The following is a 22979-nucleotide window of genomic DNA, read 5'->3' as shown; positions in this document are numbered from 1 at the left end:
TCACAATATAAAAAATAAAGGTTTTATAGAAATAATGTGAGTAAATGAAACTGCAAAACTATAGAACCTTTGGTCTAAATCCCTAATCAGCCATTAAACATACTGCAAATGTTAGTATTTTTTTTACGGGATTATGCTTTTTTATAATATTTGTTATGAGAACTGAACTTTCATGTGCTTTATCCTGAGTTTTGTGGAAAAAATACAAGATGCAAATATTAGAGAAATCACTTTATCAAACCTTCATATTAGGTTCCACTTATTTTTCATGATTCAAATTGTATTCATAATTTCAAAACAAAATATGTTACATCCTGTGATCAAGAATAAACGGTTCAATGAAACATTTCAATACAACCAGCTATGTTGATTTCCTGAAAATGCAATTAAGCATAAAGTAGCCACAATTTTAGTAAGTTTGCATTTTTTAAAATTTCCTCCATATATTCTACAAATTGTTGTGAATGCTGAAACATAGGAAAAATGCTTTAATATCCAGCAAGATTAAAAAAGTAAAGATTAATTCAAAAATACTTGTAGTGGAAACTGGTTTGGTTCATTCTGACAATTTCACAAAGAAATTTAAAAAATAAATTTCAAACATTATTTACCAGATTTCTTTTTATTCAAAAGATTCAGATTTCTTTTTATTCAAAAGATTCAGGTTTTTTTTAAATCCTGGAGTTTAAAATTATGCTATGCATATCTGTAAGCAACTGCCACTACAAATTTTCTTCATAGGAATCTAACTGCAGAACATAAGAGGAATGAGTGACATAAAAATAAACATTTGCTTATCTTACAGTCTTTAACTACATAGCACTACAGTAACTAAGCTAATAAAGATTGAAGTTTGGCAAGTATATACTGAAATAACCATGTGGTTGAAAAGCTTATCTCCATCTTGCCTTCTAAAGCCAACGGAGAAGTATATTAAAGATGGAAAGAAAAATCATGAATACTTAATGAATTCTACAGTAACACAATGATGAAATGGAAAAACTATATATAATTACACACATACATACAAATTGCTGTCTGGGTTAACAAATAACTTCTTTAATCTGTCTATAATTCAACATTCACATTTGTCACTTTTTAAAACCAAAAGCAGATATTTCAGTCAATAAAATGATAAAGTCTGGTGTCATCCCCTGAACTATGAGGGACAATAAACTATGGTTTGTTGAATGATGATTGCATTCACATTAAACTGAACCATATATCATAGTTTATAAACACAGGAACTGAGTTTATTGCCCCAAAACAAACCTAAACTGTCCAAAAACAAACCCCCAAACTAAGTCACAGATGGATTTAGCATATTGTGTGGATCCAAGCAAGGTAAAATGGCTAGGTTTCTACATAGCATCAATTCATATTGCGTACAATACATAATATAGTATATAAGTATTGCAGTTTGGGCTCAGCAAATAGTGTGAATTTGGCTACAGGTAGTCCTCAACTTTTTGAAGTTGTAAGAGCATTGAAAAAGGCGACTTATTATTTTTCACATTTATGACCATTGCAGCATCCCTATGGTCAGATGATCAAAATTTGGATACTTGGCAACTGGCTCATATTTATGACAGTTGCAGTGTCCTGGGATCACGTGATCATCTTTTGTGATTTTCTGACAAGCAAATCAATAGGGAAGCCAGATTCACTTAACAACCGTGTTACTAATTTAACAACTGCAATGATTCACTTAATAAGTATGGCAAGAAAGGTCATAAAATGGGACAAAACTCACTTAACAACTGTCTTGCTTAGCAATTTAAATTTTGAACTTAATTGTGGTTGTAAGTTGAGGACTACTTGCACTGTTATTCTGATTGCACTGTCTATATTTAATACTATGGTATATGTTATATGTCCAGGATTGTTCCTTCATTTACAGTAGGCATGTCAAATTCATGATGTCACATGATATCGCGCGATGTATCACAATCTTTTCCCCGTTACCGGCAATGGGATGGGCAGGGTTTTGGTATGACGCATCCGGCCCATGGGCCGGCAGTTTGACATACCTGATCTACAGTATGATATCTAAATCCAATCATTAACACTTAAGCAGACTAGCAACCAAATAATTCCACAAGGTCATTCATCTCAAACAGGAAACCAAAGTGCTGGATGGAGGCAGTGTTTCTCAACCTTGACAATTTTAAGGCATATGGACTTCAACTCCCAGAATTCCACAGCCAGCATTGCTGGCTGTGGAATTCTGGGAGTTGAAGTCCACATGCCTTAAAATTGTCAAGATTGAGAAACACTGAGCTAAAGGACAGGAAGAAACAAGAAATAACAGCCTGCTTAGTGAACTTAATAGACTGTTGTTAAAAAGAATTCTAAGTCTCCTCCCCTCTTAAAATACCCCTTAAGTCATACAATGTGGAGTGTGAGATAGAAAAATAAAAAAGGAACATGGGGCTGAGCACATGGAGTAGCTTACTGAAAAGGGCTTAAGTAACTAGCTGAACATTCTTACTAATACACTGAAACAATTTGTTTCTTCCAGGAATGGCCTCAGGGGGTCAACTGTCAAACGAAAGGCAATCTGGATCATTGAAAAAAAAAAACGTAGGAATTTTCTGAATCACAACTAGTAAAAAGATAGGACCACAGAAGGACTAAAATAATAAAGCCATTCATCTTACTTTGCGAGGTCTATTTGTTGATGCCCTATCACAGTTGACTAAATCATTGTCTTCTATAGGCAGCAATATTTTCATCCTAAGGGAAAAATATGTGGAAAAGAACTAAAATTGGGTAGATGGTTGCTAGTTCCACAAATTGCCTTAAGACTATTTTTAAATCAGCCACAATGTGGTTTGGTTTTGATTTAACACGGTGTGTGAAGTCAGAATGTATCACAACTTAGTTGGGTGTATGTCCCTTAGTCAAACTGGCTAAGACTGATAAGAGCTGGCAAAAACGTAAGGAGAATGGTATGTCATTCACTGATTTAATTCTACAACAGATTGTAATTAAGATATACACATTTTTAGAATAAGCTGAAGTTGAGACATATATGGAAAACAGAAACTACAGGAAACTGACCTAAATTTGCTAAAACATAATAACTAGAGACTATGTTACATTGTATACAATCCTCCCCAAACAATCCTCTTGATAGCAACAAATTGTTAATGTATGGAGATGATCAACTCTAAGCCTACTATTTTCAACATCACACAGCTTATTGGGGAATAAAGCTTCATAGTACAAAACTTCCATCCTTATCCCACCTTATACAAAACATTTGCTATAATTTTGTATACAAGCTGATTGGACTATTTTTCCCCATTTTTTTTCTTGAATTGTAAAATGGGTTATTGGTTTGGAAGCAAAATAGGACAATCAGCAATAGATTTTCTGATATATGGGAGAATCTTCAAGGTATGTAGAAATAAATGTCATTCCAATATTGATTTCTCAAGGGAGAGGTGATGTAGAAAAAGGATGTCCTTCGGGTTTTATGGCATTCTGGCTACACATATGTAGTACCTAAATGCAAATCATTAAGTCATTATTTGCTTTATTTGCTGCCACAGTCCTGTTCCCCCAGTTATCAGGTGGGAAACTTCAAACAAGTTATTACGTGGCTTTCTCTTGTATGTGACTTTCTAAATTCATCAACCAGCATAGAAGAGCTATTGTCTCAAAATAATGAAGGCTGGTTCAAGTTTGTGCATGATACTTCTACATGTTCTTCAATTAAGGGACTTTCTGAAATCATTATGTGCACATGGAATGAATTAGAATTAAATTACTTTGCTTTTATAGGGTTTCTGAGGGTAGGCTGTGGGCAAAGTAAGGCAGGCTTCAAAGCAACAATTGAGGCTTGAGTGGTCCCAAATATGAGCCAATAACCAATATCCATAAACTATTTTCTTGAGTAACCCGAATAATATATTCTGAGATATTGAAAGAGCTAACTATAATTTGCTTACTGCAATAAAAACTATACAATGAAAAGTTAATAAAATCTAGGATTGAGAAAAGCTAATTAGTGAGATTTCTTCCTGATATTCTGAGTCATCTTTCCCACCAATCTTCACATTAGAATCAAATCTTGTCTCTTTAGTCAGGAACCCATTCATTCCTCCCCAGGAGAAATGAACATAATCAACATAAGAAATAATTTCCCCGGTTTTCAAAATATTTCCCTCACTGCTTCAGGCAGCTTTCTGCTCCACCCTCTCATCTCGCAGGTGAGCCCTTTTGTGCTTCCTCATATTTTTTTTTAAATCCTGCCTTTATTACTTTTATTAAAAACTCAGTGGAGCATACGTACACAATATCCTCCTTCCTCCTACTTTCTGTACAACAATCCTGTGCCATAGGTTGGTCTGAGAGAAAGTAACTGGCCCAAAGTCACCCAGCTGGCTTTCGTGCCTAAACTAACAGTTTAGTTAGTTTCTACTCTGGTGTCTTAACCGCTGGACTACCTGCACAACTGTCTAGTCCGTCAGTGAAATGTGTTTTTTGCTTTGTCTATTTATATTTTGCTACGTTTTGTTAAGTTAAACTACAAAACAAGCCTTCTCAGAAGTGACATAGGTGCAGAACAGGAAGAAGGAATATATAATGCATACAAGCCATCAAAGGATAAGGACTACTGAAGAAATCAAAGCTAATTTAATTTTTGCTGACCTACAGGCTTCAAGATTTATTGTACTTTTGTTGTTATTTTACACATACTGCACACATATTAGAGCCAAAATAAATGTCAAATTCTATACAAATCACTGGTAAACACGTGTAACATCTCTTAGGAAGCAACATAGATTCTTCTTTAAATATCATTACTTTTATATTAAAATTCATTTCGTAATTAGTTTTTAAACCTTTACTTCATGTCTGGCAGGATGAGAAAGCCAATTGCTATTCTATCTGATAAAATATCCTTGGAAAGTATCCCATCAAATATTCTTTGTGTTTGAGTATTCTTAAGCAAGTTTCAGTTTTAAAGCACAGGGCATACAAGTGTAGGAACCTCTGCCTATAAAAAAGAGGGGAAAAGTACAAACCGAAAATGATGAAAAGGTATTGGGTGGTTTCAGAAGAGAAACCTATTCTATTTTCAAAGGTGAAGGCACATTTACTCTTGTTTCGTATGCTCTAAATCTTCAGTTAATCTACGGACCTACACCTTCCTTTAAAGACTTTATTTAAGGGACTGCTCTCCATTACTACGCTGTATTAATACATGGGGGGGGGAGGTTTCCCTGTTTTTCCCAAAGACCTCAAAAATGCCTTCTCTAGGCAACGCAGGAAGTAAACATGAACTCCTGAACCTGAACGGCCTGCCCCGCACACGCACCTTGGAAGCAAGAGGAGGCGGCCAAGAGCTTTCCCTTATCCCCTCCGCATTTGCAGTGACGAGGGCACCCTGGAAACGGAAGGAGGGGGACAGGGGGGGTTTCTGTCATGCTGAACTCTTCTCCCGGGTGTGTGTGTCTGGGGGGGGGGGTAAACTACACGCTTTTCCCGACCGAAAGAGCGCGCGCCCGCGCGCGTGTGTGTTATGGTGGGAAGAGAGGAAAGGAGGCTCGGGGTTACATGGCAGCCAGGAATTCCCCTGCGTCTCTCCTCTATTTGCACCTCGCAACGCCTCCTGCTTTCATTGTCCCTAAAACTCCCTCCACGCACCTCGCTACGCCCCTCCAAAATCCCCGCTTGAGCTCCGAGCAATGGGGATCCCGAGGGCCCTAGTGCTCCCCTACCGGAGACGCGCCTCTATCCTCTCCTCGCCGGAAGACCTCTCTTCTCCGTCCCACGCCACGCCACGCCACGGAGCAGGGAAGCCGCCCAACCTGGGAGGAGGAGGAGGCGAAGGAACTGCGAGCAGGTCCCGCGGGCGCGCGAGGGACGGCAGGCCTCGTCTCAATCCCCGGCCTTTCCTGACGCAGCCCCCCGGGCTGGCGAGGGACAGACCCTCCTTACCTGGGCTTGAGGCTGCTGACGCCCCGTTCATAGGCCCAGACGGTGGCGGGTTGCGAAGAGGCGGCAGCGGTGGCCGAACCCAATGGATCAGGGTAGCTGGGGGCTGGTGGGTAGTTCCTGTCCATCATCCGAGTGGGAAAGGAGGGGACGCCGGGCTGCGCTCGGGGCCTGGCGCGCAAGGAGCGGCCAGCCGGGGCGGGGAGGGGGGGCGGCTGCAGGGACCGTGTAGAGTGGGACGACTCCCCCTTCCCGCTCGCAGGAGGAGGGCAGCTGCGGCGGCCACCCCCCCACCCGGTCCTCCCCTCAATTTCCGCTGCGAGAGGCGGGAGAGCGGCTTAGAACCCGGAGAGCTGCGGCGCGCCGCGGCCAAGTTGGCAGCGAGGGCTGCGAGCCGCTTCGCCGAAGACCCATGTCGGGCTGTGGCTTTCCCAGGCTGCCCCTCCCACCCTGCTGCAATTGACTGGGGCCGATCAGCTTCAGGACACGAGAAACGACGCCCGCCGCCGCTGCTCTTCCTGCTGCGGCCGGTGAGCTGGAGTAGTAGCCGTAGCAGGAGAAAGAAGAGGGCGCCTACAGCAAGGAGAAAGACGCCGAGCGGGAGCGCAAAGGGGTTGCTCCGGCTCACTTTGTTCCCGCGGTTGCGAAATGAAGCGCTGGGGAGGGGAGGGGGAGGTTTTCATCTCTACAACGCCTGTACGTGAAAAGCTTTGCTGGGATTTGTAATCTCTTTACGCCTTTGCTTATGAAATGTTCTTCTACAAAAGGCTAATCAAATAACGCATGAAGTGGCTTCGTGACCACGTTGCTTGTCAGCTTAAAACGACCCATTTTCTCTCTTCCCGTTTATGCGTGCTGTAAATTTAACGTACAGTATCTTAGAATTGTACACTAGAAATGTGATTTGAATTCTTAGTGTCTCTTTATTAAGTATACCTGTACATGATGAAAATCTAAGGTTGATGGCAAGGTAATGGGAAAACGTGTCTGAAGATTCAAAAGAAAGGTGTGGAAATTTTTCTTTACACATATATTTACTAATTCAGAAAGTGTGTGAAGTAAAATATCTGAACAGTGGAACTTCATAAATTGTATTTTAAATACTTCCAATGTTTAAGTTAGGAGAATCCTGTCCCTGTCTGCTAAATCACTGCATGCTTCTGTGCTTGATGGTTCTGATACAGTTACACAAACATTTTTGTTTGAGAATTATAGGAAGCAATAACAAAATAATGTAAAAATGAATGCTGAAAAAATAAAATGCATCTTTTCAGCGGAGAAGTGCCATACTACTGACTTTTCCAACTTTTGTGCTGGTGCCTAGAGAGCAGCTGGGGATAGTAGGAAATCAAGTTCAATGCAGTTTGAGATTAACAGCTGAGGGAAGTTTGTGATATTTATGCTGGCATGTAAGGACCTACTTTCAAATATGGAAGTTTGAATTTGAAGTTTTATTCATTGAAAAGGAAGACACAGACTTTGAGATACAATATTGCCACTATGAATTGTGCAGAGGAAATAGATGAAACCATCTTGTGTTTAATATTTTGACAAAGGAGGACTACAAAGGATTCAAGTTGTAGTAGAATGGTCTGCAGAAATGGCCTCTATGGCAAGTCTAACAACCTTGTATGGCAGAGACATTGGTTTAACATTTTAGTGGCTCAAAGCTTCGTCATGTAACATTTTCTTTCAGAACAAAGATTGGTAAGCTGCAGTGCCAAGCATTTCACAGCCCTTAGAATTCCTTTGGACTATGTGGGCTGAAAATTGAAGACTTTTTTCTGTCATTCTTAGGTGAGAAGCAAAAATGGTAGTCACAGTCATCTTTGAAAAACTTGAAGAACCAGGTTAGGAACAGATTGCCATGGGAAAAAATCTGGTTGCTGACTAGATAGCAACTAATAGTGCCTTGAAATAAGTCTGTCTTTTGTTTTTAAAGAACTTAAGCCCTCTGAAAATCCAGATGCACTTTGTTTGCTGTACCCAATCCCATCTTGCAGCCATATTGCCCTTCAAATAAGTAATGAAAGAGTAGCTTTTACATCGTGTCTTGTTTGTGAGCTTCTCATGAAAGTCTGTTTAACATCTAAATTGATCTTTGGCTTCATATAGCAAGGCAGTTTTTCAGATATTAGACATTTTCTTTCAGATTCATTATTTAATTGGCATTAACAAAGAAAACAGACTAGGTACAAATAGTTATTTTATTTATAAAAACTTATTGATAACACCCACATGGATATATTCTTCCTAATATAAGAAATAGATCAAATATTCAATTAGATAATTGAAATTTCAATGTGTTAGCATTTTTATCACAGGAGAGCCAGTTTGGTGTAGTGATTAAGGCATCGGGCAGAAACCAGGAGACTAAGTTCTAATCTACCATAGGCACAAAGGTGAAATAGGCCCAGTCACTTTCTCTTAGCCCTAGAAAGGCAGCAATGGCAAGGCACTTCTGCCAACATTATTACCAACAACTGTAAGGACTAGATCAGGCGATCACCAGGAATCAAAAACTGACACAAATACATTTTTATCATGGGAGAAAATTCAAAAGAAAAATATTTTTTCTTCTAAAATAGAAAACTAGTGCAATTTTTAGAACTGGAAATAAAATTTTTCTGTTATAAAAAACAGGAAAAACTGCACATCAGTTTACTCAATGGCTCAAAATGCACAGGAGCCAAGTTCAGTATAGGTTTTCACATATAAATGGAAATATCATAAAAGGAGTCTTTCAACCTTAATTATCAGAACATTGGAGAAATGGATTCCTTGTTACCTGACACCATTTAGTCCATCGTAGGCATCTTCAAAGATTCTTTTCACTGTCTTAGAATGCTATACTGTAGCATTTCAGCTGCACATCTTTTATTAAGACTAATTCTCAACAGTCTCAACAAAGGTCATGTTTGTTCATTAAGGACCTGGAAGTGAGAGAGACTTCTTGAACACTTTGAACTTTCCTGAACTTCCAGGATACGGTGGAGGTGGAGAATCATAGTTTTCTCTTAATGCCATTGCTTGATCATAAGTTGGCAATCCTATCTGTCCTGTACTGCAAGGAGGAACAGGATTTAAAGCAAACTCTTCTTGCCTTTGGAAGATGATGGAACAATTATGCCTTCTGCTGCTTCTGTGCCTAGAATAATAATAAAAAAAACAACTTTGATGAATAAGAACAGTCAAAAATCAGGCTGATAAATCAATTGAAACAGTTAACAATATTTTCAGCTTCCTAGTTTAGAAATTAGTTAATACAACCTTATTAACATCTTCCAGGGTGGGAATTTTGAGAATATTAATCCCAATACATCTAAAAGAAGTCACATTGGAAAAGATAGTGCTGTACTTTGAGAAAGGTAAAGTTCTTTTTCTTTAAGAAGTCCAGCTTCCCAATATTTGCCTCTGTACATTCTTTAGATCATGTGATACACCATGGAATGATGATGTGAAAGTCATACAGATTCGTAAATAATTTTTTGAGAGTGATGAAGTGTCCTTCCTATGAAATCAGGGTCATATATACCTTGTAGTGAATCAATACTCTGAAAAAAGTTTTGGATCAGGCAACCCTCTACTTCCCTTAACATTTGCTGATGGAAAGAAACATCTGTGATTTGTTAAATTGCAACAACAGTAACCTCTGAATACAACATCAGAGCACAAACTAAGGGAAAAAAATGCTTATGGGTTTACTTATTCCAAGAAAAACAAGCCCAAATTCCTGATTGATATGTAATGCTAAACAAAGAATGGATGATATCACCATATTTGTTAGCCTTGCCAAGTAGCTGAAGAAGCCAGATCAGAATGGCTCATTTTCATTTAAGCCAAAATTATAATTCTAGTTTGGTCATGGATACTATGAACTTTAAATCCAAACATTTATGTTAAAATCTCATAGCCTAATGTTTCATTCTAACAGGAATATTCATGTTTGTTTTCTGTGCACTTTTAAGAGATAACAAGATTTCCAAGAGGCTTCTTTAAGATGAGATACAGAAGCAAGTAGACATTAATTTCAAAATCAAGGCCATTTCTGCTGTTAAAACTGTTAAGTTCCATAAATTATTTATAAACCCATCAGAGATTTTAATGGCAATAGGATTTTAGGATAAAAATTAACTACTCTGGACATTTGAATTGTAAAGTTTCTTGAAATCATTTTATATTGAATTAGGGGCTCTGGAATTATTTTTATTGAATTTTATTTATTTTTAAAAGATGCCTCTTGGTAATTACTGTATTTGGAGGAATAATTATCGTATAATTTGGCATATAAGATGACTTTTGAGAGCGTTGAAACAGGCGCCGAATTCGGGGGTCATCTTATACGCCAAGTCGACTTATACACCGGAAAAAAAGGTAGTTTCCGGCGTATAAGACGACTTTCCAGGTATTCAACTTGGCGTCGATCGTCTTATATGCTGGAAACACTGGTAGTTTCTGGCATATAAAATGACTTTCTAGGCATGCGACTCAGCGTCGATCGTCTTGCAACTCGGCGTCGAATCGGGGGTCGTCTTATACGCCGGGTCGCCGTATACACCGGAATATACGGCACTGTTAAATGAAAATATTTTTTTAAAAAAACAATCTGATTTTGTTTCCAGATTAATGCAACCTAGTTCTCAGAGTCTGTGGTTTATTTTCTGCCAGAGCTTAAGGCATCCAAAAATGAGGATTGCCTTCATTTTAATCCCAGAAGAATTCCTCTGAAGTAGGTTAAATTGAAAATGACTGGTCCAAAGTAACTCAGTAACCTTTTTAAAACATGGACAACTTGAACACAGTTGGCTTGAAAACAGGTTCACAAAGCTACTTTAAGAGCACTACCATTGCTATGCAGGCTACTTCTTATAACTACACACTATACTGCTCTAATGTCTAAACTCAATTTTTAGAAGCTTTCAAATATTTCTTATTTCAGGTTTATTTCATATCATTTTTGTTCTCCTTTGATCAACAAAAACTATCTGCTTTCACTGATTATTTCTCCTTTCGGGTATTCTGATATGGTTACAATGCACTGACTTATAAAGTAGTTTACATGTGGGAGTTGAGAATAATAAATCTGGTAATTGGTAAAATGTTATTCCAGAAACTGATTAAGAAATAAAACACAGTTTGCAGGTAATACAGGATAATTATATATAATCACATATTCTTGGGTTAATGGTAAAAAGACATTGCATTTGAAAATAAAATAATGCTAATAGGCAATTCACTGTATTTTATACATTTATGTATTAATCTAATATTAGCTGAAAATAGAGATTAAGTTGAATTAAACATTAACTTCACTAACTTTTCACATGACATTTTAAACTCTTATAAAGTTCATAAGAAATGACATCTTATTACAAGAATGCAAATCTTTCTAGGGGAAATAACAAAAACAGCTGGAATTTAGGACAAAACACAGCCAATGAAATAGTTATATCAAATATGATGATTAATATATCCTTACATATATCATTATTAATGGGACACTTATTTGTTCTATGCAATAATGAACAGATAGGATCAGCATGAAAACAAAATAGTTATACAGAAACATAAAAACATTTTTAAAGTACACATTTCAAATGGCACAGGCTAATAGATGTGGGCAACGAGTTATCATATTGTCATCGTTTGTAGACCACAACATCTCATAGTATTTGGAGACAGAAATCGTGTTTGCTATTTAAAGAAGCCAAATGACAATTATAAAAGAAGTAAACTTCTGACATCACTAGTGATTTTCTAAAAGACAAAATGAAATGCTACTTTTGTATAAAGGGTTAAGGTCTTTGATTATTAAAGACTACTGAAGGCTGCTGAAGTTACTACTATGAATTCACTGCTGGACACAATGGTGTGAGATATGTCTCTTCTTTACCTTGTAACAATTTGAAAAGATAATATTCCACAGAAGCTGAAAAGAGAGTTTTGTTGATATTACCTGCCATGATGTTTAGAGCTTGCTGTAATTGATTCAAAGGATTAATTACAAACAAATAATGTTCAAACATTCCTTTTTAGTAAAAATATTACTGGTGAACAGTCATACTATGTTGTTGCTCAATATCTACTCATCCAATTTTTAAAAAGTTGCTTCATACCTTCATAGGCTATCAAGTAAAAACTATTTGCAAGGATTAAAGGTCTCGCCCACAATGGTTTGTTACTGAAGAACATGTTAAAGGATGACCTCAGTAACTAACCAATCACTTGTTTAAAGATCAGCACATTCTAAAATCAACATTCAAGGAACAATCCTATACTAGATATGCTTTACAAACTGATGGTACTAAGGATAAGCTTTTTCATTTAGGAAGACAACTGATTTAACAAGATGTACATTGTAATGCATGTGTTATAAAAAAATATGCTTTTTTTATTTTCAGGTTTGGAACATTAGCCTCCTTAACTGCCAGAAAATATGAATTGTTAATTTTCACTACTCATATTTCAATATCCAAGGAAACATCTGTACAAATATAGAAGTTTTAATATGTTATTTAATCTTTATGAAACTATCACATAATTTCAATTTATTTAATCTATTAGGAAATTTCTGGAAGGAATTATGACTCAGAGAGATTTTATGCAATGCGTAAGAAAAAAGTCACAGATTCAAGACCTGTTGCAATGCTGCATCTAGCTAGGGCTGAAAATAATCCAAAATGAAACCCTGGAGAATTGAAGAGTTCCTACTGAATTACATAAACCAACATTTGGACTCAGCATAATGTCACTTTCTAAATTCCTGTTTACTATTATCCATATTCATTTTATCCTTCAATTCCTAATTATTAGTGGACTGCAAGTTCTTTTAAATCCTCAAATTTTATTTGTGAGGGGTCCTTGGTGCTCTGAGTTTCATTGTTTGCTTGCAGAAATTTCATTACTGAAAGTAGGTAACATCAATGCTAGTAAGAAGTGGGGGTTTGCTCTCGGTTTATATTCTAGGGGCTTGTCCTGTCAGTGTTGGTGGAGGTAGTTTTACAGGTTCTTTGGTTAGGCTGTTTACTGTTGATTTGTTCGACAGTTCCTTGATTGGGGAATTGTTTATTTGATTGTTAGTCTGATAATCTATGCTCATCTGAGTGTTGATTGCTGGTGGAAAGGTATTTTAGTCTTTTTGTTCCCTTTTTGGCTTGTTGATTGTCTCCTTTGCATAGTATATGGATATTATTTATGTCTCTGTGTCTATTGATGGCTGATTTGTCAGAGTGCCAGGTTGCTAGAAATTCCCTAGTGGTTTTGAACATGGCTTGGTCTAGGATGGTCATTGTTTCCAAATTAAAACTATGGTTAAGCCTGTCCGAGTATTGTGAAATTAAACAGTTTTCATCATGTATTCTGTCAGCTAGTTGGTGTTCATGGATGCATTCTGCTGGTCTTCTGCCTGTATGTCATACATAGTGGCTGTTGCAGTCATTACACTGATTGTTGTAGATGATTCCTAGGGCTGCTGGATCTTTTGGGTTACTTAAGATGTTTTGAAGGGCTTTTGTTGGCTTGTGTGCTATACTGATTCCATGTGGTTGTAGTAGTCTGTTGGTAGTTTCTGAGATTATCTGATGTATGGCAGTGTTATTCTTTTAGGGCTTGTGTTAGCTGTGCTGTACTGGGTTGAGTGGTCAGGAACCTTTGATAAAGTTGTGTGGATATCTATTTTGTTGGAATATGTTGTATAGATGCTCTGTTTCCTTTAGTTCTTATGCAGCTTCTTTTATCAGAGGTTGGGTTGTTGTTTCGGTAGTACAACATTTAGTTGGTGTGGGTGGTTTTTCTGTACACGTGTTTTTAATTTGCCATTGTGGTCTCTGCTGATCAGGATGTTCAAGAAGGGTAGTGAGTTGAAGTTTTCTTTTTCTCTGGCAAACTAGATTCTTTTGAAGATGTTGATGGAATTGTGGATGTTCTCTTAACTGGTCTTTTTTATCATGGTGAAGGTATCATCTACAAATCTGATTCCTATTTTGGCTTGTGTTTGTGGAACTGCTATGGCTTCTAGAGATTGCATAACAACCTCTGCTATAAGTCCTAAAAGCAGTGATCCCATAGGACCTTTACTTTGTTGGTAAGTTTGTCCATCAAATTGAAAGTATATGGTTAGGCATAGGTTTATGTAATCCATAATCCTTTCAATTGATTGAAATTCAGTTAACATTGCTATACATCAAGAACATCTTTGAAACCACCAACAAACTACTACAACCACATGGAATCAGTGTGGCACATAAGCCAACTAAAAACCTTCAAAACATCTTAAGTAAACCAAAAGACCCAGCCCCAGAAGAAAAAATAGGAGTCATCTACAACATACAGTGCAATGAGTGCAACAGCAACTATGTAGAATAAACAGAATGCATCCATGAACTCCAACTAGCAGTCAAAAGACATGATAAAAGCTCTTTAATTTTATAACATATGGACAGATTTAACCATAGTTTCAATTGGGAAACTGTGACCATCCTAAACCAAGTCCAAAAATGCTAGGGAATTTGTGGAAGCCTTGTACTTTGACGAATTAGCCATCAGTAGATACATAGACATAAACAATATCTATAAACTATTCAAAAGAGACAATCAACAAGCCAAAATGGGAACAAAAAGATTAAAACACTTGCGGACCAGCACTCAGATAAGCGTAGATTAACCCAAAATTAACATCAGGCTAACAATCAAGTAAACAATACCCCAATCGAGGAACTACCAAACAAGCCAACAGCAAACAGCCCAACCAAAGAATCTCTAAGACCACTAATATTGACAGGGCAAGCCACTAGAACAGTGGTTCTCAACCTGTGGGTCGGGACCCCATTTGGGGTCGAACGACCATTTCACGGGGGTCGCCAAACAAGGCTGTCCGCCATTTTCCCCCCCTTTTCTTTGGCCACGCCCTGGCACCCGGTGATGTATAAGTGGTTGGGGGTCACCACAACATGGGGAACTGTATTATGGGGTCGCGGCATTAGAAAGGTTGAGAACCACTGCACTAGAATATAAATTGAGAGCAAACACCAATCCTTACTAGCATTGAAGATGTTACCTAGTCTGGGTAATGAAATGTCTGGAAGAAAACAACAAACTCAAAGAGCACCAAGGACCCCTCATTTCAACCCTGAACTACAAATAATCTCCTTTATTGGAATCTTATCTGCCAAGTCAGTCTTCTAATGCTTTATCTATTCAAGCACATGACCTTACATTTGAATATCTTCCTGTCAAATTTTCTTTGTGCCTGTTGAGGTTGTTTCGAATTGTGCTTTTGTCTATAGTATTAGTCAATTCCCATCATCCGGTGTCATCTACAAATTTAATATGCATACATTTGATCTCTGTATATTCCAAGTCATTTATAAAGATGTGAAAAGCATTGGGCCACGAAATGCAAACAGCACCAGATTATCAATGTTTCCCTTCCTGAACACCTAGAACCATTTATGAACACTCTCTGAGTGTACTTATTCAGATAGTTGCAAATGTTTCAGATCCTATTACTGTCTAATCCATATTTATTCATCCAATGTATTAACAATATAATATACTACTCTTACAGCTTTCCTTTCATCTGTTAAACTAGTCACTAATCATTAAAAAAAAAACCCTGAGGTGAATCTAACTTGTTCTTCACAAATTCATGCTTACTCCAAAGAATGGTAGCATTCTTTGCATCATGGCTCGTTGACAATCTTATCTATTATAGATTGCCCATTAGAGACATTAAACTAGCTGTAATTTCCTGGGTCAATCATCCTCACCTTTTTGAATATTGACACTATATTTGTTCTTCAAGCCTCTTGTTACCTCACCAATTTATGCTACATATAGCACAAATCTATGCAGGATATAATTGGCAAATGTAAACAAATACGAAATATGTCCTGATACAATATGTTTGATGTTGGTATTAACACTGAAAATGATATTGGTAACTATAACATTTATTTTCTTACCCTGGTAACCTTGGTTTGCATTTTCTTTGGCACAGGTAATAAATAAGCAATCCAAGTATAATCAATAGTACTCCAATTGCAATCAGTCCAGTCAAAAGTCCTATAACGTCAATCTTCTCTGCTGCTTTGCCACCTGCACAAAGAGGAAAGGCTGTTAAGTGTACTGGATCCTCTCATTGTTTCCTGATCTACCCTAAATCACACTTTAATCCAGTATTGCCAGAAAATGTGATCACAGTACGCCAATAAATATAAGGAATAAATTCCTTAAGTTATTTTCTAGATTTATAAAAGCAATATACCCATTATGCATCTTTTGAAGTACAATTATATCTCTTAAATGCTAAAGAATTAGGTGACAAGTAACAGTCAGAGGTGAAGCAGTCTCCGTGACTGGGGAGACCACTGTTTTGCCCAAAGAGGCTTTCAATTATTTTTACATTCCATAAAATGGAGGAAGGACAAAAATAAAGGCTGCACAGAAATGCACAAGAAGGAGAGGCAGACTTTTCTCTGTACAAGAAACTCTCAAAACTTGCTAAAACCCAACAACATATTCAAGGAGGTAATGTGATTAGTTTTACCGGGCTTCTGTGTGTGTGTGTGTGTGTGTGAGAGAGAGAGAGAGGGGGGGGGGTGGTTGCCTTATTTTTCCTCTATGCTTCCATTTTTAGTAAACTTTGTTGACTTTGTATGATAATTTTCTGGCCTTTAGGCAGGAAGACCCAAAGATCCTTTCTGTGGGGTGTAAGTAGAACTCTCTGAGTCCCAAGCAAATCTCTCTGCTTAGCTTTTCCATTATAAAAAGTCTTGGGTACCAGGGTCCCCCCCCCCCCCCAAGCTGTAGCAATTGAAGGCAGGCAGGAGAAAGGAAAGTGGAGGAGAAAATAGTGGCTTTTTACCTCTTTGCCATTCCTGCAGCAATAAGCTCGCGTCCCATGTGTTAACTCAGTCAACACAAAATATTCCTTCTTTGCTCCAACTGAAGAGAATTGTCCTTTGAAGAATGCCTAAAACCCCCCAACTAGATGGATTAGGACATGTCAGGAAGTTCAACCTGACCAGTGGCAGTCTATTTTAAGTATCTTCTATTAAGAAATTCTTGCAAGGGGTCAACCCAAAAAGTTTTATATTAATACCCTTCCAATTTGCCCCAGTAGCTTAAGAAAGATTTGGGGAGGAGATTCCATATTATAAAATATAGTATTTAAAAAAGAAAATATCAAGTTGTAATACTGTGACTACCCTTTTCTAGTATAAATGTAATCATTTTTGCCAATATCATAGTTTTAACAATTCCTTCTGCTGTGTCCATCAGAAGAACCGCCACAAATTTCTTATTGAAGATGAATACACTGATTACAGCTTGGATCTATTGTATGCCATATCTACTGAAAGAATAGCTGTAATTCATCACAGACAGGAGAATAAACCAAGATACTATATGTGAAAAAAATTGATACATCACTATATTGTTTTTGCCTTACCTGTTTTTGAGCCAGGACCCCTAAGAGTATATTCATTCCAAAAAGACATCTAAGAAAACAAAAACAAATATGCTTAGATGAGCACACACATATATATATATAGGCTAATAAGGGCGGGTTTCCAAATGGCTGGTAGGCGCCATTTGACAAACAAGTCCCTAACACAAAGAATGACACCAGATCCACATTCACAAAAACCACAAAGGATGTCACCACCACACATCCATGCAAAAAGCAAACCCAAACCCACACCGATGATGAGGCACGACCACAAACCAGAAGCCAGACCACAGCTGCATCATTAGCCACTTTAAACCCCTCCAATCCATACATGAAGCAAACTGACACCCACCATGAAGATGAGGCACGACCACGAACGCGAAGCCAAACAGCAATGAATCTCACCATCTCACATCCCCCTGCAACTCAGACTAACCCGAGCACAACAAAGCCCCCACCCAAACAGAACACTCCCCCATCCAATCAGAGCACAGCCAACCTCCCATCCAATCAGAGCACAGCCAAGCCCCTAACCAATCAGAACACACCTCCACCCAGTCAGAACACAGCCAAGCTCCCATCCAATCAGTTCATACCCCCACTAGCAGTTAAAAGGAAGAAACAGCTACGATCACACATTGCTCCTGGAAGCAAGAAGCTGAAAACGCCAGCCTGAAGATGACGAATGGGACTTCGTCGAAACGTCGCCAAGACACTTCCAATTTGACGCGGGAGAAAACCCAAACAAACAAAGACCTACATACAAACACCCACAAAAACCTCAGAAAACACAGACACATACACACTATATATCTATATCTATATCTATCTATCTATCTATCTATCTATCTATCTAAAATTTGGATTGCTAGCAAAGAATTAAGGGAGAACTGGAATAGCTATTTCGAACTCTTTAGCTCTTTTCAACCAGACATACCCTTCTGAGATTCGAACCTGGGCTGTCTGCATGTTAGGCAGATGTATTAACCTCTAGGCCACAGGTTCTGTCTCACTTTTGCCAGCTGTGTTAGGGAGGGAAGAAACAGGGGAGGAGTTATCTAGAATGCTGTATGTTACACCCTGTTGCCCAAATATGGGAGAGAGAAATCTTTCTGATATATATATCAGACAGATTTTTCCAAATCAACTTTTAATTGTACTTGCTTTCAAATGTTAAAACTAGGCATTAAAAGTATCAATAACCCAGTAATTTCTTTAGAACAACTCTTATATTCCATTGGTAGACATTTTTGAATTTGAAATTTCAATTGTCTTTGATACTGGGAAAGAGGAAGATGGCAGAGAGATGATTTTATATTTTAAATAAATTATTGTGAGTTATTTTAGAAACATTTAAATTGAAATAGTTGGATCATGACAATTATTAAATCTTATTGCCAGAATTGAATTTCTATCCCTGCACGACAGTTCAAACAACTGAAGAAAATGATGACCAGGGCTAACTTAGAAGGCTTCATTATTAGGGGATATAAGAAATGTTAACAGCTACTCCCAGTGCTTTTTTTCTAAAAAAAAAAAAAAAAAAAAAAAAGATGCTGGAACTCACACACATATCATACAACCTGCCTTGCCTACCCTACAAGTTTCCATCCAAAAAAGGTTCCAGAACTCCGTTCTGGGCGTTCTATGAGAAAAAAAAACCCCTAGCTACTCCTATGCAGAGTATACTGTTGACTTGTTATCAGTTGAAAGTCATGCACATGTCAAATGTTCAATAGCATTTGTAAGTTAAATAATTACTGTCTTTCTTGGATCTTCAAAAATTTCCCTTGCTTCCTCAAAATTGCATTGCTCTTCATAACATTCTCTTTCAAGATCTCCTTGAGTTATTAGTTCAAAGTCAAATCGGTTGTATTGAAGATGCCGTCCAATGAATAAATTAGCTTTCTCTGCAAGGATGAATACTATAATATAATTAAAATAATGTTAATACTTTGAAGAATGGAATCACCCCCTTTTTTGTAATGGTATCACCAACTTTTCCCTTAATCCCCCAGCCAACAAAACAATTGAGGCAATTACTTTTTTCCAAGGGGGAAGAGGCAAATCTCACCAACGTCTAATTCTACAAAATATACCCATGTTCTTTTGACATCTGTGATACATTAGCATGCAGCAGTATAGAACTTTCAGCCTGCATCATTGTTCATCCTTACCTAAGTTACTTACTACAAAAATATTATAGAAGATAACCAGCAGGGATTTATTAAAAAGAACCTGAACTTGCCCAAAGAGGGTATATATTAAGAGCTAGCAAATTTGGTGAGACTAAAGTCTGCCAAGGCAACTTTAAAAAAAGTTTAGGTGACAGTCAGCAGTCTGGCAAATTTCTGTCATCTGTTAGCTGAACAATTTGGCTTGAACTCAGAAAGGCAATGGGGTTACACCTGGCTAGTCCTTAGATTTGGTATATTTGCTTTGTGCTTTTGAATCAGCCTTGACTTCTGGTGGCTGGCTGGAGAAGACCTGGCATTTTTCTTGGCAATATTTTTCCAGAAGTGGTTTTCCATTTTCCTAGGGCCAAGAGAAGGACTGGCCCAAATTTACCCAGCTGGCTTTTATGCCTGTTAGGACTAAAAATCACAGTCCCGTTTTCTACTCTGGTGTCTTTAACCTCTTCACCAAACTGATTCTCTGGTATTTGAATGGGAGACCAGAAATCCCAAAACTGTACTGCCAGGAAGTAAAATAAAATCCTGGGGAAAAAAAGCAATGGCAAGCTATTTCTATAGTTTGCCAGAAAAAGATCTTGATTCATAATTTGGACAAACATCAAATTTTATACGGTTATTTTTTTTTAAAAAAAAACTTCATTCAAGGAGAGAAATAATACCCCATGAAATTCTACCACTGAACATTAATACAGATAGTCCTTGACTTATAACCACAATGGAGCCCAAAATTGTTGCTAAGTGAGACAGTTGTGAAATTTGCTCATTTTATGACCATTCTTGGCACAGTTGTTAAGTGAATCACTGCAGTTATTAACTTAGTAACATGGTTGTTAAGAGAATCTGGCTTCCCTATTAACTTTGCTTGTCAGAAGGTCAAAAAAATGATGACATAATCTTGGGACACTGCAGTCATCATAACTATGAGTCAGTTACCAAGAGTCTGAATTTTGATGTGACCATGGGGATGCTGCAATGGTCATAAATGTGAAAAAAAAAATCATGTCGCTTTTTTCAGTGCCATTGTAATTTTGACCAGTCACTGAATGAGCTGTTGTAAGTCAAGGTTTACCTGTATATTTAAAGTGATAACAGAAAGAAGAAAGGAAAACCTCACAGAAATGTTTCATATATAATCAGTCAAACTGAGTCTGGAAGAATATAGGAATTTCAGAACTAGCTAGGGCTCTAGAGGCTGCAGATGAAGAAATCTGGTAAATGTTTGGCTATATTAAGAGATTAGTAACGATGTTGGTGAATTGTACTTTCATTACAAAAAAATGATGTTTCCTGGAAGGGTAGATCTCATATTCATATGACTGGTTGTAACATATTGCAATATTTAACAAAACATGCTACCATAGTTAAAAAGAAATTATCTTTAAAAAAACTGGTTTAAATCCAAAACTATTAACCTCTGGTTTCATTCCTTTAGGTTGACTACCTTCCGACTGAATCATTTTGAGCAACAGCATTTAGATTAGGCTGAAGTATACAATTATAATTTTACACTTCTTTGATTTTGTCCTTCATATTAGGAACAATTTTAATACAAAAATACAATGATTAATATAAATAAGTTACCTTCTTCTATTGCACCCTTTGATTCCTTGATCTGTATTGAGCAGTGAGGAAATGCAGACAAATTTCTAAGCAGCTGAAATAGCAAAACGTAAAATAACATAGCCTGATGCCTGTCAAGAAAATATTAATAGATTAGTCACAGCAGACTTTAGAAAGGATTCATCTGGCTGTCAGAATATTGGAAACAAGTTAGCACAAGTCAGAACGCTGCATTAGAAAGAGGCTACAGAACTCTCACAAACTAGCCTAACCTGTACAACCATTGTGATTTCATAATATAAATGGCATTGGACTGTTCCCAGAAATTACACAAGAATCAGAAGAAAAGAGGGATATAAGTACTGAAGACAGGTTTATATATGCCAAGATTCTTACTCCCTTCTGCTACCACATTTCCTTCGCACAAATATTTTCCATGGCAAAGTTGCCTGGCTCACAAAATCCCATTCACAAAGCAAGAGACACTGAACTACATGTATAGTTAATCAGCACTGAAGATATTAACCAGAATTCACGGAACAAATTTAAACATAGCCAAGAACGATGTCCTGCCGATGGATTCACCGATTTCCCCCCTTTCAGTAATACAGTCTCTAGCCTCAACATACCCAGTGCTTCCCAAGCACTCTTGGACTAGCTGCAATTACAACGAGCTCTTTCGAGGCTGGCTTGGTGGGTTCACAGAAAGTTGAATATATCAGAGCAACTTCGCGAGAAGGAAGCAGAGATTCAGCTACGCCCACTGACAACTTCTTAAGTCTCTTTCTCAAGCTAATTTCGTTTTCGGCCAAATCGTCATTCTTAATCGTTAAGAAACCGATTCGGACGGGCAGCGTGTACCTTGAACAAGCAGGACAAAGGAAAGTAAGCAAGTGCCTCAGGCGAGAGAACAAAAAACACCTTTCTGCTCAAGGCGCGCTGCCCATCCGCCCTGTCCGAAATGATTTAGAAACAGAGCAAGTAACCGGGCGGCACAGCAAAAATCCCAGAAAGCTCTTTCGCTGGAGAGACTTTATTTCGTCACTCGAGGAAATCCTAAGAGGAAGTGGGAGGCTCAGTGGGGTTTTTTTTTTGTTTGTTTACCTTCCCTCCCCCGAGTGGCCACGGCCGCTTTTTGCGGCCTTCGCGCTCCCTTACCTGTGGCGTTCAGTGCTCAAATGTTAGAAGTCTCGTCCGCCCCGCGAAGGCATCTTTTCTCTCTTAAGCCAGCTTTCCAAAGCTGCCGGGACGGCTGAGAGGGGCTGACATCATATAATCTCACGGCTGGTGCCTTTGTAACCGCCCACTTGAATTCCGGGCGGGCTCTGGAGGGTTGGAAAGAGCACTCAGCTGCGGAGGAGAGCGCATATTTAAACGTTTAAATCAGCTCGTACCTAGTCGGTGTGCTTGGGCTTAAGAGGGGTTCAGAACGGTCTCCTGGGAAACAAGGCATTTTGCTGTCCTTGTTCCTCTCTTTGCGTAACGCGTTCAACCCACGCTCGTCGGAATCCTGGGACCCAGGAAAGTTGGATTTAGGTGGCCTTGCGTTGCAATTTGATAAGACTGTAATTGCAAATAAGTTTAAGACTCATTCAGGAAGTTGCCTACAGTTGCAGAACCTTCCTAGCTACTATCTGAAATAAACTACAATTTTATTTTTAATTCACTTTATCTTAATTTGACTAGTAGCGTTGCTATGGCAATTTAACTTTTACATTTAGGATGAATGTGTTTTATGAAAATTATGAAATAAGCTGTTACATTTTTTTGATGTCGCCAAAGCTTCTGGAATTATTTACTAGTCCAGTTGAAGAGCCCACCAATAA

General features: G+C 38.0%; 2 protein-coding genes across 5 annotated transcripts in view; both read right to left on the bottom strand.

The window, feature by feature from the left end:
* QSER1 (glutamine and serine rich 1) overlaps positions 1–8019 on the bottom strand; it is a 47096-nt gene extending 39077 nt beyond the window's left edge. Inside the window, exons 1-2 of one of the 2 annotated variants that reach the window (XM_039355924.1) lie at positions 5953–6085; positions 2661–2736 (exon numbers count right to left, since the gene is read on the bottom strand). Coding sequence is in view for 1 of the 2 variants with exons in the window: in XM_039355923.1 (XP_039211857.1) it covers positions 5953–6080 (128 nt within the window). In the remaining variant the exon portion in view is untranslated. Of the gene's footprint in view, positions 1–2660; positions 2737–5952 lie in introns of both variants that reach the window. The other variant, XM_039355923.1, reaches the window with a different exon arrangement.
* Positions 8020–8138: 119 nt separating this feature from the next.
* Positions 8139–22784, bottom strand: PRRG4 (proline rich and Gla domain 4). Of its 3 annotated transcripts, none has more exons than XM_039355925.1 (6): positions 22312–22784; positions 21175–21284; positions 19160–19323; positions 17399–17447; positions 15912–16044; positions 8139–9097 (listed from the first exon to the last, which is right to left on the bottom strand). In XM_039355925.1, the coding sequence occupies exons 2-6, from the start codon at positions 21272–21274 to the stop codon at positions 8875–8877; spliced, it is 669 nt and encodes a 222-aa protein (XP_039211859.1). In that variant the 5' UTR covers positions 21275–21284; positions 22312–22784; the 3' UTR covers positions 8139–8874. The 3 variants fall into 3 exon arrangements, with proteins under 3 accessions (XP_039211859.1, XP_039211860.1, XP_039211861.1); XM_039355926.1 differs by lacking the exon at positions 22312–22784 and adding an exon at positions 22015–22286; XM_039355927.1 differs by lacking the exon at positions 22312–22784 and adding an exon at positions 21783–22005.
* Positions 22785–22979: the final 195 nt, after the last annotated feature.

This window comes from Crotalus tigris, unplaced genomic scaffold (assembly GCF_016545835.1).
Source record: "Crotalus tigris isolate CLP2741 ecotype Arizona unplaced genomic scaffold, ASM1654583v1 scf7180000018777.2418813, whole genome shotgun sequence".
NCBI lineage: Eukaryota > Metazoa > Chordata > Lepidosauria > Squamata > Viperidae > Crotalus > Crotalus tigris.
This window is presented reverse-complemented; position numbering and strand designations above follow the sequence as displayed.

What these genes read in the sequence shown, in the direction of transcription:
- PRRG4 (XM_039355925.1), bottom strand. Translation starts at nt 21,274, where the DNA reads ATGTTATTTTACGTTTTGCTATTTCAGCTGCTTAGAAATTTGTCTGCA. An exon ending in TTGAAGATCCAAGAAAGACA is followed by an intron (nt 17,448 to 19,159) that starts GTAATTATTTAA and finishes TTGTTTTCTTAG; the next exon opens with ATGTCTTTTTGGAATGAATA. An exon ending in TGCAAACCAAGGTTACCAGG is followed by an intron (nt 9,098 to 15,911) that starts GTAAGAAAATAA and finishes TTATTATTCTAG; the next exon opens with GCACAGAAGCAGCAGAAGGC.